Raw genomic sequence first — 17,066 nt, 5'->3', positions numbered from 1 at the left:
GTTAATGCAGAGTTTTTCGGTTTTTTGGTTTTTTTTTTTTTAAAAGACAAACAACCTGCAAAGAATGAGTATTACAAGAGATCTTCCAAAAACTCTATACTGAAGAACCTGTTTGTCTCAAGTGGTTTCTTGTAAGGAGTCTGAATTGTCACTGAAAAAAGACCAAATGAGGAGGCTAAGTAGGTTAAGTGCATCCTCATAGATTCACGTGATCCAAAAGAAAGTTAAATTGCCTTAAACAACCCTAAAAATTCACCATAAAACAACTGCATATTTTGAAAAGGTTTGGTTGGCTTTTTTTTTTTTTTTGTAAAAACATACACCTAAGCCCTTTCAATTTCCTTGAATGGCAGAGAAAGTAGTGAGGACCAGGATGAGTACTCAGTCACATCCTCCACCCCTACTGTGAAAGTTTATTCTAATCTCTATACGCCATACCTCTCAAGTACAAAATGTCCCACTGAGTGAGCCCCGTGATAAGACACTAACAGTTCTTATTCAAACCATCCTGCAAGGGAAGGCAGCAAAGAATGCCCAAGAATAAACAGTGGTGGTAAGTACTGACTATTATGACCAACAGAACAATACAGTGACAGTTAAGTAAGGTGACCTTTTCAAGACTGTCACCAGAACAAAGACCACCTATTAGAACAGGTTTTTTGTGTTTGCCTCATCACTGTGACTTGAAAAATCTCACTACATATCTGAAGAAAAGTAGTGATGTAGTAGATCTGGAAGCATGCTGGAAATTTTGTATTTTATACTTACATAAAATATAAATATTTTTGTGTGCATATATGTATAAAATTTACATTAAAAACATTTTATTATTTATATATGTGTATATGTATATATACGTACACACCCACTGCCCCATATGGCTGTTACCCACCTCTACTATAAGAGATTCCAGTATAAACAGGGTTTACAGTATACTTCATAACTGACTATTCAGTGGTAAAGTTGTTCAGAGATGTATAGTACAAAGAATGCTGAGTACCAGAAGTAGTCAGATGGTATAAAAATCTACAGAACAAAAGACTAGGTCGTCCTGCCCACCCCTCCTCCCCCCCCCCCCCCCCCTTTTTTTTTTCCTTTGTCAAGCGTAGGTATCAACAAGTTCAGGATTACTTAGAAGTATTTAATGCTTTGGACAACCAAGAGTTTAACAGAATTAAGACTTATGTATTAAACAAGCAAAAATAAGCAGGAATCTTTTCATGCCCTTAAATAATTTAGTACTTTTTACACTTTAAAAATATTACACACTGACTGGGAAGAATAAACCCCAAAGCATATAGCAAGAAAACTTAGGAAATTCCCTATACTGATCCTTCATTTGAAACTATGGCAAAGAAACAGTGAAAAAACACCACTTACATTTTATACTATACATTCATAAAAAACTGAACTGTTAAAGGTGGCATACAGAATACTTTCTATCAATATTATTAATTCCTTACAGTGCTTAAAACTTTCCAAGACTTCTCCAAGTTTAACTTTTTCACATTAAACTAAATAAGCATACCATTTTCAACTCTTTCTTTTTCTTGAGGCTTCCGCAGTGATCTTGCTATGTGGTTCTTGGTTTGTTTTCTAACAGAATGTCGGTGACTATTTAATACACTTACAGGAGTTGAAGTTCTTCTCTTTTCTATTTTTTCATCTCTATATGGGGTACTCCTTAGGGCTATGTGTAGAGGAGTATCTACAAAGAGATAAATAAAGACGAAGTCCAAGCTTTAAATACTTTCAAAATGTAAGTCTACTCCACCAGCAGCAGTTCTGGTAGTCCATGTGGAATGTTTTAGATCAGATGCTCTGCTCAGCTCACAATCCTAGCAACATAACCTTGTAAAAGCTTTTAAACTGAAGCCAATTTAAAGGCTAAACCTGTAGTGCTGCTATTGGGTTTGGGGTTTTTTTGTTTGGTTTTGTGGGTTGTTTGTTTGGTTTTTTTTCCCAAAAAGTAAACAGTGGATGCAAAGGTATTCCTCAAAGCTTGGTTCTTCCAGAAATACTGTGGCTTTGAAGAAAGATGGAAAGAGAAGCAGTTCAGTTTGGCAGAGATATGGGTCAGATAAATTTTACTATTATTTTCTTTAAGCAATCGGGGGGGGCTATTGATTTAATTAGAGGAACCACTTGGCCTCTTCTCAAAAGTGTGCTTTGTAATGAGGCATATAAAAGTGCCACAGAGAAGCTCTGCACATCTAAGGAAGGGCAGTTTCCAAGTATCACTGAAAGTAAGTGTTTCAACTGAGGGCGAGACTCAAGAATTTAGGATCACTACCTAAAATTCATAAAAATCATGAGATATAGATATAACTTCATCTGAGATTCCATTTACTATTTCAGTCCAGTCAAATAGTTCTCATCTTCCTAGCCACACCTAAGAAGTCCTATTGAAAATTTCCTGGACACGGTAAGACAGGTGAAGTTGATAAAGGCTAAGGCATCTAGGACAGCCAGACTAAACGAGACAAGTACATTGCCATTTTGGCGTATGACATCAAGTATCTTGGCCAATCAGACCCAGCAGCCAAAAGTAACAGCTTGCTGACTTTAGTCAAGAATGTTTCATTCTATCATCATAAGCATCTCAGAAGTTCAGCCGATATGAAAGGCAACCTCCTTCTTGTCTGAAGACTTACATGCCAGCTGGATTTTCACTTGGACACCTCTAAATAATTGTAATACCTGAAAATGAGTGAAAACAGAAGGAAGAGAGTCCAAGAGAGCATACTTAGGAAAAGAAATATTATAAAGTACTCTGCCCTGACTGACATTTCAAGCTGAAGCTATAACAAGGCACATTAAGACCTGTCATTACGGAGCTTTCAGAATCAAGTGGATCTCTTCATGCAAAAGAAACTCCAAGATCAAAAAAATTTGAAGGCCATCAGATGACTTTTCCCCTGGTCCTCTCACTACAAAGTTGCATTTGAACTTGAAGAAGGAAAAAATAAAAATAGGAGCCATTCGTAACTTTCTGTAACCAAATAATTACCTTCTAGTCACCTGCCACAGTACTTTACAGCAGCCACAAGACAGGAATTAAACCAACCCCCAAATTTCCACACAAGCCTGTCTCAAAAAGTACCTTTTATCCATTCAGGCAACTCACTGTTGCCTTTCCCTGGGTACTCATTTATCTCAAGAGCTGGAAGATTGTAGAAAGTAGCATGTTTTGCCCATGAAGAATTACCAAAACCAGAAGATACTCCTTGATAAGATACTTCAGTATGCAAAAGTATCAAAACCAGAAAATGCTCCTTGATAACGTAACACATACTGCACTATGGCCTTACATTTTCAACTTCTCATCTTGCAGAAAAAGCATAAAGACAGGTTTTTTGTTTGAGTGTGGTTTTGTTAGTTTTTAATATAGGTCTATTTTTGTCTAACTCCCTGCTAAGAGAATTTGCTCATCTGAGGACTACTGGGTTGAACAAAACAGCATCAGTTCAGACAGACAAGACTTCTTCCCACGGTACACAGTAAATGAAAAATAAAATTAAGGTACTTCATATCCCGTTTAGGAACACCACTACCCTAACCAACTTTCTGAAATGCAATCTGTTTTAGCAGTACAGGGTGATAATTTATGTAAACAAGCCTTCCTTGAGCTTTCCTGATTGTCTACCATTCTGCATTAACTTCTAAAATTATTTACAGAAAATCAAAACTACAATACAAAAATCTATACAAATCAGACAACCTTCATTTAAGCCTCCTAACTTGCCCCTCTCCCAACAGCTTAACTAAGTTTCATCAATTAGCATTTGAAGAACCCCACAGCCACCTCCATCCCACCAGCCTTTCAAAGAGCCCAAAGCATGTGGTCTTCCTGTGGGCTGAGAGCTGTGCACACATACAGGGTTTTTTTCCCCCAAGAGTATTTTGTGTCCATTAAGTTTTTTTAGCTTTGCAAGACTGATTTTTAAAGAGACGTTCACCAAGAATATGTTTTATCTTTTACGACACAAAGGTTAATACATTACTGTAAGATTTTTGAGCCACCAGTAACACTGTCCTAGAGAATTTAAAGGGTACTCTTATACACCAGATGTATTTTTCTTCAATAACGGACACAAAAAAAATAGTTATCAACAAGTATGTTAAGCTTTGAAACATCTTTTGTTCTATTAATAGAAATGTGCAGAGGGCCTGTGAGGTCTTTGAGCTCTCAAATGAATTTAAACTCAACTCTTAAAATGTAAGAAGAAGATGAGATTAAGAAACTGGGAAGTTATCCTAAACTTTTGATGTGTTGAAACTTGTGCCATGAAGACCCAAACTTTTAAGCCTTCCACATTTGGCATCCTGTTTCCTCTCACTACAGCATTTTCAAGTATAATTCAGACAGGGCAACATAAAATTGCCAAGAGAACAAAGAGCAATACCACAACCACGAACCTGTATTGAGGCATATGCCTTTGCAACTTGCACGTTCCCGAAGTGTCAGACTTTCGGTGTTAGCACCACCTACCGTGTGCCACGTGCTTTCATCCTCCTGACTGCCTGAGCCAACCTTCACTGAAGAACACTTCCTACCGCTCTGCCTCCTCCCAACGTCAGAACTCCTGATCTGCACTTTCAAGACCGACCAACACAGAGTGCACAATGCACTGTATTTACGTAAGCAACACCTTCAACTTTTGTTAGTGCTATAACTATCTTTTCTTGCAAGTTAATTCTCCACATAAGCACTCTACTACCAGGCAACAAGATGACTATCACAAGTCTGTAGTGAACAGCAGCACTATGCTCATATAGATCTGATCAGGAAGTGCACAGGAAACTCCTAGGCATTTCCTAAAGCTGTCTATACAGGTCCCATGAAGACAATGTGCACTTGCCTTGGAGATATCCTGAGGGACACAGGTGGCACCTAAGCTACAGCTTCCACACATTCCTGATTATTACAACTAAAAAAATCAAAACAGGTATTAGTGCCTTTTAATACCTCTATGATACAGAATATCATTAATCATCATTAGAGTTACACAATTCTCTACAAACAGATGACAAAAGCCCTCCTGACCCCCAGGGCAGCAAACAGTTTCACTGTTGTTGAACAGTGACGGTGTAACTAAGCACCAGCAGATTAATTTCTAGCTCATATGACACTAAATATCACTAACAGGAACAAGAAATATGTTCATAAAAAACTGGAGATGAAGAGGCTTGCTGGTTAACTTCCCACAGCCTTCTTCTAAACAGTTCTTTCAGTCCTCCTCTAAGCCTGGGAGAAGCATCCTTTCCCATATAAAAGAGCTGACCCAGAAGCAGTGAAGGATCTTAGAAACTAACAGATACAGACTTGAGAGATGAAACCACCTCAACCATGCAGAAGCCATGACAGAGCCTTAAGAGAACTTATACCTAAACACATCCAAGACTCCATGACAGACAAGACAATAGCTTTCTGCCCAACAGAACATAAAAGATATCAGACCCCAGTTAAGATGACAATTCAGCCTTCACAAGAAGCAGAGACTGAATTCCCAAGCGTAGTGAATGAGACAATATCCACCACCCACAGCTGTGAGATCATTTGCTGACAATATCCATGGATATGTTCAAGAACTGAAAGGCCACATATCATCTTGACTTATAGCTGAAGTATTTCACACAGCCATCCTCCACAAACAAAATGCAGTATTCTTGAGGATAAGCCCCAGAGGGGATCAGAATTCCACAGAACCCAGAGGACATTAATGTAGATCTCCACCTACTACAAGAAGAAACCCTGTGTTTGTAGGTCACCCACGCGCATCCCACTGCCTAGCAAAGAGGCACCCATCAGCCAACATTCAGATGAAACAGGAAAGGCCCCAAAGGATCCCCTGAAATCACTAAGCCACGTGCCAGGAGTTCACATATTAACACCTATTCATTGACAACTGGATGCCTTAGATGTTCAAGCTGTCAAAGCAAGTTTGCCAGCCTACTCCCTATACATGTACGGTTAGGATCTCATCAGTAACACAAGTCAAGACCCCTTTTTTCTTCACATGTTGTTCCTGACATTAAGACACACATGCAGTAACAGGACATACTGTAACTAACTTTGAGTAGGCAGAGTTTTCTAATGAGGTAATGTACAAAAATTTAAGCCTATTTACAAAATGCCTTTTTCTTTTTTTTCTTTGAGCACCTTTTATGGACCCCTCAGTAGGAACAGATTTTCTGCAGTCTCTGAACTGTAAGTCACAGGCCTGTTGCCTTCTCTTTTTCCTCAGGTCAAGGAGAACAGTACAGCCAAGACTGGCAGCAACTTGCCCAACAGAGGCTGCCATTATATACCCACATACCAAACCTGCCGCCTAATACTGCACAGCATTTTTAAAGTCTCAGAACCAGGTTTAACTTCCATTAGAGCAAAACTCCTCAGGGGAGCTGAACTATGTCCTAGGAGCATAAGGGTATCAACTGATTTAAGTCCCTGCCAGTATGACAGTTGTGCTAAGGGCAGTATCAAGACCGTCAGCACTACAAAGCGGCCATTAGGAGCATTAAGAGTACACCAGTCACCTTAGTCAAGGTTTTGATAGCATTTCCTTGCACACATGTATCAACTGCCCTACTTGTTCACAACTAAAGAGGTTGCAATTTCTTGACAAGTCTTCAGTACCTATCTACCTACCAAGTATAGAGCCTCTCCAAGGTCTGATGTGAGATGCAACAGCCATGCAAGCACTGAAGTCAGGCACAAGCTGACTTTCATATTTCAGAAAATTTGTCCAACGCACCTCCAAATAAAAAGATTTTACTAGAAAATGAAAGTCAACATGTACAGATGTTCAAATTATGAGTTGCAGGTGAAATGAATCTATTTCATGCCTTGCGCCCTTGGAGTGGCCTACATCAGAAAACAACAGACTTTATTAATAACAACTTTTTGCAGGCACTTCACATAAAATAACATAGACAGACATATCCGAAACAAGCACCTTCAGAGAAAGTTATTTACAGTAAGTGTTTGTAGTCCATAAGTCACACTATGGGATGACTTACTTTAGCAGCAAACAGTGTGCAGAAAAAAAAGAGAAGGGACCACAAAGACAAAAAAAGCGTATCTTAAGGCTTAAGATTAATGCATATGGACACTGAATGTGGTTCTACTCCTTTTATTACAGCAATCAAGTTACTAGCTGTCAAAAATTTTAACAGATACTACACCACATTACTTTCCAAGTGATAAATTTGACATCTCAATCTGAACTGTCAAAAGCTTAAGCAACTCTCTCCTGCAAGGCAACCTTTGAGAAGCCATCTGCAGCCTAGGCTCAAAAAGCTTGTTTTAAGCTTATGCATCCATATACATTTGTGCAGGTCTTGATTCTCCTCTTTAACAGAAGGACTGCAGGTGGCTCTATAATGCACCTGCAGAAACACAATGTAATCTAAGAGCTGAGAGCAGAAATGCCTGCATCTCCTATATTCCAGGGGGACGCAAAATGAACTGCCTTATTCTCTACAGGGAAAATTATTTCAGTAAAGACCAAACAGCATTGTAACTCAGAGACAAGCACTGTAACACATGGCTGGGGGAAGAGCTGTTTCATCATAATGATCTCATAATATTTCCTGATTAATTAAAGACAAAAGGTATTGCCTGAATGTATCCAGTAGCCATTTAAGTCCGAGTCATTCTGTTCAGAGTAGTAAGGTGTATCTAAAATACAGGCTAGGCAACGGTAGTTCCTCCCCCTCTGTTCAATGAAGAGCGACTACAGAATTTAGAGAGGTATCTGTCAAGCTTGCCACTGCAAAGGTACAACGCTTCTTAAGGAAAAGGGAAGGACAGGGCACATCAGTCCCACGTTAACCTTTCCAGCTCACTCATGTTTTGAAGCCAATGCCAAAGTGGCACAATTTACATTTCAGATGCTGAAATTTCCAGTCTCCAGTTTAGTGCAAAGGAATTATACTTAAATGCTTACATCCATCTTCTTTCTTATGTGTCAAAATTCTAGTTTTGAGCACTACAAGGGAAAGGTTTTGCTACTGTCCTGAATATTGCATAACTTCCTAGAACTTTAGGAACAGTAAGTATTTTCACTTCAAGTCTAGCCTGTTCCACCCCTACAATTTATTTGAATTTAATGTGTGGCAGAAACAGTAAGGAGTCCCAGAACTCTGAAATAAAACTTGTGAGACAAGGACTTAAGTATGAAAGCTTGTAAAGCAAGAATTATTCCACAAGCTTTGAGATAAGACTCATGATTTCTGAAATCTGTTAGAAATTAAATCTGTTTAAGAAGTGCCTTTTCTTAAGCACTAAACCCTATCTAATATAGGGAAGTATAAGGGGAAAAAGGACATTTGTACCAAAAGGTAAAATAGTAAAATGATTGAAATATATTCACGTTGAACAGAAGAACTTTTGCTCGCACAACAATTGTGAAAACAAAAACTAAACCCACCATGTACCATATTTAATTGTGTATTCAAAAGCCTTTACCCCCACTAAGCAGTACATCCTGAAAAAACTTCTTAAAAAAAGTGATATAAGGTGTTCAGTAGAAATGGAGAAAGTCTTGTTTAAGCAGGCTATCTTTCTATACATGCCATTAAGAACAGAAGAGATGTGCGCAAATACAGGAGAAAAGAAAAAAAAAATGCAACAGTATGAGCTCATAAACCCCTTTAACTCTAGAATGTGTGGTACCCCCACAAGAGTTACAAGACTTAAGAACACACGGAGTTAAAACCCAAACGGCACTACATCAGACACGATATAACTGATATATGACAACATTACTTTTTCTCATCAAGAAAAACCTTACTGTAGCTCCACAATAGCAGGCTTTGACAGTGAAGGTGACTTGAAAACTTTACGGTCTGCCTTCCACTTTGATGCACTGTTCAACAGCTGTCAGCACAACCCCAAGGCTATTTGCAGGGATATGCTATGAAGTACATCATCGAAACAATCCAGGCTAAGAGTATCCATCCACAAATGGGGAATCAAAGGGGTGGGAGCTTAAAATAAGCAAATATGGTTACAACTCAACACTATTAAAAAAAAAGAATCACCTGCTAGTGTAGCCAAGATGATGACATCAAACCAACAGCGTGCACTTGGGGAAAAGGATAAATGAAAGGGTCAAGATCTTGAGTCACTGATCAGTTCAATCAAGACAATCACAGGAAAACTTCTCAAACAGAAATAGTTATGCAGTTACAGAAAGCAGAAGAGAAGTCCATTTACAGAAAAGCACGACATAGAAAAAGTCTATTTTGATGACTGTGCAGTTGTTAGCAGCCATTCTTCATAAAGCACTTGTCTCCAGCGCGTTTGTCAAGGCAGTGCTTGGGCTTCCTTTAAGCTGCATGCAAAGTATAATACACACAAATTGGCACATCCTAACACAGTTAAAAAAAACCCTTCCTCTACCTAAATAATGCAAAGGTGTAGGATTTCAAGTTACAGAAGAATTTGAGGTGTAGAGGTTTACAAGCAGTAGCAGTATGTTAAAGTACACTTCTTGTGTTAAGAACAGGTAGTAGCACCTCAAATGAGGAAACCTTTGCTGGGCATATTAGGAAAAGCAGACATGAAGTAAATTAAGGCTAGATATATTCTGCTGTAGCAAGCTGTAGCTCAGTGAACAACTTGCAAGACTTTCAAATTCTTAAACAGAGTACTAATGAAAGATCAAAGACAAAAAACACCAGAGAATTCAGAAAAAAGATTTTATAAAACAGGCTCAGACATGAGAGATGACAATTTTTATGGACCTGCAGTACAACGAGAAGTCAGTCCACAAGAACAAAGATTGGATAGGTTCTCAACAACGCTGCAATTCACAGCTAGACCTAGATTGTCACTCTGATGTTATGCAAGACACAAGGAAGAAAGCACTTCAGAGAACGAGAGGGTGAAGCAGAAGTTAACATCATTCTGAAGACTGCAAAGCAGTTATAACTTAGGCATTGATTTTTCCTAACCATTAAGTTTTCATTCCTTTCAACTACCCATCAGTTGCATGAGGATCTTCTTCAAGTATAGCTGTACCAACTGCATTTGTTAAATACTACAACTTTTTTTCCCCACAGGTCAGAGTAAATACTGCAGAAACTGGTACTGAATTTCTAGCCAAGTATACTCTTGAAGTCAAGATCATGAAACGTAAAGACCATGTAAGAAACAGGAGAGAACTGAAGTTACCCAGAATGTTCCCTTAATAAACAAAAGTCTTTGAACACTAATTTAGGTACTTGTCAAATTAGTGTTGTCCAGGGGAAGCAAAAAAAAAATAAGGGGGGGGGCACGCGCGCGGCAGCACCAGTGGGGAGACTCAAACTCAGGGAATCGTCGTTCTGAAAAAAAGAACAGAAGTTTAATACTCAAGTGGGCTGTTACAAAGGAATAAGAGAAGCTGCATAGTTTGTTCATTACAGAACATTATCTGTATTTCTGGATGAGGGAATTTCTTCAGTTCTACCTTCTCTAAAAGGTCATGCTTACACATATTACGCTGCTTCTCCACAAAGAAATATGCTAAGATGGAGCTCTAAAGAGACTCCTTCAACCCAAAAGAAAATAAATTTCTGCTTCCCTGTTTGTCCTGCCTGCTGCTGTTTAAAAAAAGGAAGAGATCAGCAACATACTTACACAATGACCCAGCTGTCCGTCCTCTCTTTGACCTTTCTTGATTAGCTTTTTCAGAAGCCAAAGCAGCTCTGGTTTGAATATTTCTCTTTACACTGTTCTGCTGTGATTCTGCAGCCTTCTCCACTCCATGAAAGTATTTCATGTGATAATGCAATAACTTGGCTTTGCGGAAGGATTTTGAACAGTCCAAGAACTTGCATCTAAACTTGTGATCTTGATCAACAGTTGCAGCTTTTTTTGATGCAAGAAAATCTGTTCTCCTATAAGGTTTTGTTACTGTAAGAACAAAACAGATAAATTCCCCCATGCATTTGCTATATTTATCAAATGGTTTCCTAAACTTAAAACAACAAAAGTTAAGAAATGGGCACGCATTCAAACATGTTAGCTATGAAATGCTAAAAATAAAATTTCAATGCTGTATCTGCCTTTAAGATCAATAGCTTTTAAGGGAAAATTCTGCCCTACTGTGCTGTTAAAAAACAGTTGTCATGATAGCCGTGGTTTTATGAATGAGTTGTTAGAAAATGGCATTTTGCTTCCATGAGTCCCTTTACCCAACAGCTAGTATCACTGTACATAGTGCTACTACAGATAACAGACTGAATTACAAAGATGGTGTATTTTACCCAGAACACTGAATATTACATTGTATCAAGTATTTATTTAATTGTTTATAACTGTTCACATCTTTGGTGAAAGCACTTTCCAAGAAAAACAGTCCTCCTTTGCTTGTAACTAATTTGCTACCTGCTTTCTGGATGCCTTGTCCTACCACCAAAGTCTGGTTACTTCCAAGAACAACAGAAACAGTATGTCAGAACTACATTTCAAGTAGCAACACAAGAATGAATGACTAAGCAAAAGCAATATTGCTTGCATCTGTTACAAAATCTCTTCTACAAACTCTAGTTAATTAGTTAATTTCTCAAAAAAAAAGGAAAGTCTTCAGACTCAAACAGAAGAACATTGGAAGGCATCTGTTCTAGAGCGCTGCTGCGCAACCCAGGGCTATACCTAAGCTTGACCTAGTAAATTCCTGTTTATTCTTTGAGCATTTCAGAAAACTTATTTCATGTTTTTGCTAAGAAATGAACAGAAGAACACTGAACTGAGGAGTAAATCATCACTATCACCAGTGTCTGTACCCACCAGACAGAGGAGAGGTAGAAAATTGGAAACATACAGAAATATAAGAGAGATCCAGGCAATTATCCATCACCAATACACACAGAGCATCAAAAAATCCCTCGCCAATGAGGGCAATGGAAAGGAAAGGTCATTTTTACAAAAGACCTTCCAAATATTATTTTTCCCTTTGTTTTGCCAGTACTGAAGTATTATTTCCATATTTACAAGTATTTTCAAGCTTGGGAGTATTAAGAAAGAAGAACTGGTTAAAGCTAAGACCCAGACATAGCAGCAGTGATGCAGAATTGAAGGTATGCAGCACATGAATGAAAATTAAGAAATTATTAGAAGTAGCTGAAAAAAAACCACAAAACCACACAGAAGAATCCAGACACATTACAATTAAGAGTAAGTGCAGAAAGAGTAAGGCTTCCCATAAGTGCACATATGTAGGAACACACTGAATGAGAGTGTTAGAGGTAGTCTCAAAATTATCTTAGTATAAGAACACAGAACAGCTTGTTCAGAAGTTTTTAGTATATAGCAATAAAAATGCTGAGTGTTACTGAGCTGCACACTTAAAGGATATGTCACAGTGAAAAAAAGAGTGTGCTTGAGATACAGCTATCTAGGATGCTAAGTACAGTTATGACAAAGAAACAAAACTCAAAGTCATTCATAGAGAAAAAACAAGTAATGGTATTATGGAGATTGATGTACACTGAAGCATTAAGACTCCATACGCATATCAGACTGGTCAAAAGAAACAATATTCAGTTAATTTTTGAGAAGAAAATAGTGAAAATGAAGACACTGCTTTTGGGTGTTTCACAAAGGTAACAACAAGGAGAGACAAAGACATTTTGGCATAGCCATATTAAGAACGTGCTGACAGGGATGGTAATAAAATTGCAACAAATCCAGACAACTGGATCATACTTACAGAATGACAAAGTTTGTAACACCAAACTGAAATATACTGTACACCAGGCAAAAGTTGGATTCGTAATGAAAAAATATTTCAGGAACAGTCAGTGAAATGACCTGTGTATTCAGTGAAAGCAAGTCCACAAAGGTTCTCTTGACTGTAAAGCTCAAAACCGGAATTCAGGACAATGAAAGAGAACTTGTTTCTATTAAATAACTAACATGAAGATAATAAAACTAACACAGCACAAGTGGGTAACAGTCTGAAGATTTGGCCAAAAAAATTTCAAATATGACAAGGGAAACTATTATACCATCACACAACTGTCATGAATAAGGTCCTGTATCCAAGCTTGGAGCACTTCCCCTTCACTGAGATGGACAAATTCTGGAGAAGATACAGGGAATGGCTTCTAACTGACCAGATACAAGTTAGAAGTGGAGCACAGGATCACATTAGTTGAAGTTAAGGAACAGTAGTAACAAAGACATTGGTGGAAGGGAAGGAAAGCAGAAAAAAAACCATACTGCAATGTATGCAGAAGGAAACCACTCTGAGTAATAAAAACAGAGACAATCCCACGTAGTTTGAAACAAAGCTAAAATTATTGCCATCACCACCACATTTGGGGGCATTTTACTTCTTTGCAATCAACACAACAGAACTCCCTGCCACCAAGGCACAGCAGGGAGCTGATGGCCAACTCAACTACCCAGAAGAGCCTCCAAAAGAGCATGTGCTCCCAGCCAAACACTCTAAAGCGGACTTATTACACAAGCAACTAAAGGGGGGGGAACTTCCCACTCCTACACATATATATAATTTCTGCTCACGACACATGGTTCTAAAACTGGCTTCTATGAAGAGAAAGTTCTGCTGTGCTACCTTCAGATTTTCAGACACTTGCCTTTTCAGAGGAGTTTTCATGGCTGTTTTCTCCAAGTACAGAGGAAAGTTAATGACAGACCTGCTACCTGCTGTTTCTTCCATATTTATAACCAAAATAAAAATTTGTCACTTGGCATTCAATTAGCCATTACAATACAAAGCACAGAGACTCAAGGTCAAACAACAGTCTCCTTTAACCTTCACTTCAGAGGAAAAACACCCTTTCAGCACTCAAGTCAGCAACCTGTCTCATTTCTCATTGTGCTGTATTATCCAAGGTTCAAGCTACGGCCACATTCAGCAGAAAGTTTACAGTAAAATGTCACTGTGTGAAGTTTCTGAGATTCCCACCCCACAATTCTTTGTGTCAGTTGACTCCTGCTGGGACAGGAATGCTTGGCAGCAGCACAGTATCTTGACTGAAAAAGGTCTGCAGTCCTGAGGCATCTTCTGCCACACGCTGGTAAACTATCCCAGAAAGGCAACAGTGCCCAAAGCATTTTCCTCCAATTAAAGCTGGTTTTGCTGCAGCTTCTAGCCATTAGATCTTCACACACAACTGCCTGTTAAACTGGTGAGACTTCTAGTTGTCATTTCCTGGTCTCCACAGAAATACTAAGCAAAAATCACATTATCCCTTCACCTGCTGTTAAACTAAAACACATCAATGTGGAAGAGAAAGATAGAGAATGTCTGAAGAGAGATGTATGAGCGGAGGATTGAGAATGTCTGACCTGGCAGGAGATGAGAGTACAGCTGGGTATCGTGAAGGAGAGTAAGATAGATAAACATAGTTATCTAGTAGCAAATAGGTGTCTGCATGCTTGTAGTGATATACAGCTATATAACTGCATGAATGAGCCTGGTGGTACATACAGCTGTGTTGCAGCACTCTCAAAACTAGCCAGCTGCAACAAGGCTTTTACCATCCCATAGCAAGTTAACTTCAGTAAGTAGTTCCCACACCTTGCCCCAGCACAGCCACCAATCCCCCACAAGGTTTCTAAAGGTCATCTACTATCCGTGCTGGTTCTTCATACTCTTCAGGCCAGTCCACCCCGCTTCTTGCCTTTGCTGCGCCCTTCTCCTTAGCTCTCCTCCATCCAGGGCACTCGCTCTCCTCCCTCTGCTTCTTCCAGGTCTCTCTTCATCCAGTGCTCCTCTCCCATCTCCCTTAGAGCCATTTAACTACTCAGCAGTAACCAGCCACAGCTGCACCTTATCCAGTCAGCCAACCCACCACCCCTGAAGCCAGCCCACAGCTGTCTATTATAAATTTCAATTAACCCTTCATTCCTCTATACAGATGGAATTTGTATCCAGGCTCAGAGATATAAATATGAGTTTCTATGTACAATAAAGTGTCTCTAGTTGCACCACAACCTGAGTCCACGCCTTCATACACCACACATCAAGTCTCTCTAGAACATATGTTCTCCAGTGCTTCCATCTGTATTATTTTAAACATTATCTGTTTGTTACCACTAGCTTTCTTGAGCTAACAGTTTTTACACTGTGCTTTGGATCACTTCACACCACTGCGTCAGCCTCCCCATTAATTTACCTATTTCTTTGGTCTTACTTCTTCTGAAATCTTGTGTTTTCTTGTGCTCAAAGGTGTTTCTGTCCATCACTTTAACATGCAAACTCTGTTTCTTCCTTTATTTTCAATAAATTTTGTCTTTCAAGATCTCAGCTGTGAAACAAAGAACATCTTGCCCAATTGCTCTTCTTCAAGTACTTTACCCAAAGACAGCATCCAAGCATTTCCAGCGTGTCCAGAATCCACTCAAGCAGATGCTTGGTGTAATACATACATATGGCATCAATAATCATGGACCACTACATGTTTATGAAGTTGAGGTTTTTGAGCCTGAAACATTACTTGATATTGCAAAAGCTACTCAAGACAGTATTTCATACGATCCCCCACTCACTGTTTCCTCCCTGTGCTGGCACTAAATTTGTAAAAATAAAAACAGTGAAGTCTGTAGTGCACAAAAAGCTTGTAAGCGTGCAATGCCAAGTCTCAACATACCTTTAGAGGGGGCAAGCAGCTGGGTGGATGTGAAGGCTTTACCTGCACTTCGAGGTGTAACTGAAACACTGTGCTCCAGATTGTGGTGTCTGGCTGCAAGGAACTTTTCAGTGAGCAAGGCAGGATGGACTTCTTTACATACTGTATGTTAGGCTTAAAATGACAGTTTATAAAACTACCTTGAAGGAATCAAATCCTACCTAGGTATGCTGCAGGATAAACAGCTGCTCTCTCAAACTGGATGCAGAGATATTATGCTTCTCCTTAACCGAAACCCAAAGCTAAAAGTGACGAGTTAGAAAAATGTGGTAAGTATAAGGCAAATTGAATCCCTGACGTATGTCTATGCAAATAAAAAAGTAACCTTAAGAGTGTTCCAAGAAACACAACACTACAACAAAACAGTGCAAAGCAAAGGCAGCTTAGAGTCAAATCCATTTGTAAGAGTAAAGCCACACAAACAGCTGTACAGTGCTTCAAAGCCTGTTTTCAGATATGAAACAGAGCTTTAACTGGCTGCAGAAGTTTGCCAACAGGCTGTCACTGTTTTTTTGAAAGACAACTTGAAATCCTAATCACCAATTCCGGTCCCTAAACATTAGAGGAGCCAAAAGCCAGAACAGGGTTTTTATCCTTCAGTACATGTAATTAATCAGAAATCTGCTGAAAATTTTAGAGAGAGGATCTTAAGTTTTGACAAGCAATGCTATACTGCCCTTTCAAAACACATTACATACACATTTTAAAACATAACAAGCATATAAACATTCCAAATTGTATTTGCCATTACAAATACCTGCAACTACTACAGATCCTGATTCATCCTCCAATGATGACTAGAAAAACGCTCTTTAAAGAGAGCGCTTTTGTCCTTAGAAATTCTTAATATTCAAATGCTATAAAAACCATGTTCTTCCTATACATCATGCAAGTTAAAAGTAGTACTACCAGGGTGCATTACTCACCCATGCCAAAAAACCAGTAACACAACACACTGAAGAAAATGAAAGCTATCAATTTTGTTTTGTAATGTTTTTCTGCAGTAAGACAATGAATTCCCATCAAGAGACTACAACTAAAGCCTACAGACAGAAAAAGTTAGTACTGGGTTACAATGTTACACTTAACTTCTCATATTTAGAATATGTTTGACCTTAGCTTCCTTGCTGTATTTTGTGCAAATCTTGTATAGAAGAAATACCCCTTTTTTCCACCCACACCATCTACTCTGACAACTGACTACTCTGACTACTTCTCCCCTTTCCAATCCCCAAATCTCTTTAATACACACAGCAGTCTGGGAACATAACAGCTTGACACACAGATTTGGAGAGATACCTGTTCCCATCATAACTACCCACAGAGTAAGTTAACTCAGCTTTCAGCCTCCAACACTAGTTATTTTTAGGACAGCATGCTCAGACTCCAACACACGTGCACTCCCCAGAGCA

General features: G+C 38.9%; 1 protein-coding gene across 3 annotated transcripts in view; it reads right to left on the bottom strand.

The window, feature by feature from the left end:
- Nucleotides 1-17,066, bottom strand: part of PHF20 (PHD finger protein 20) — a 71,934-nt gene that overhangs the window by 23,830 nt on the left and 31,038 nt on the right. For all 3 annotated transcript variants that reach the window (XM_056354241.1, XM_056354244.1, XM_056354243.1), the window contains 2 exons: nt 10,631-10,906; nt 1,529-1,708 (listed from right to left, as the gene is read on the bottom strand). In XM_056354241.1, coding sequence (XP_056210216.1) covers nt 1,529-1,708; nt 10,631-10,906 — 456 coding nt within the window. The remainder of the gene's footprint in view (nt 1-1,528; nt 1,709-10,630; nt 10,907-17,066) is intronic.

This window comes from Falco biarmicus, chromosome 10 (assembly GCF_023638135.1).
Source record: "Falco biarmicus isolate bFalBia1 chromosome 10, bFalBia1.pri, whole genome shotgun sequence".
In the NCBI taxonomy this organism is placed as follows: Eukaryota; Metazoa; Chordata; class Aves; order Falconiformes; family Falconidae; genus Falco; species Falco biarmicus.
The sequence above is the reverse complement of the archived record's forward strand: the minus strand, read 5'-3'. Positions and strand labels throughout refer to the sequence as shown.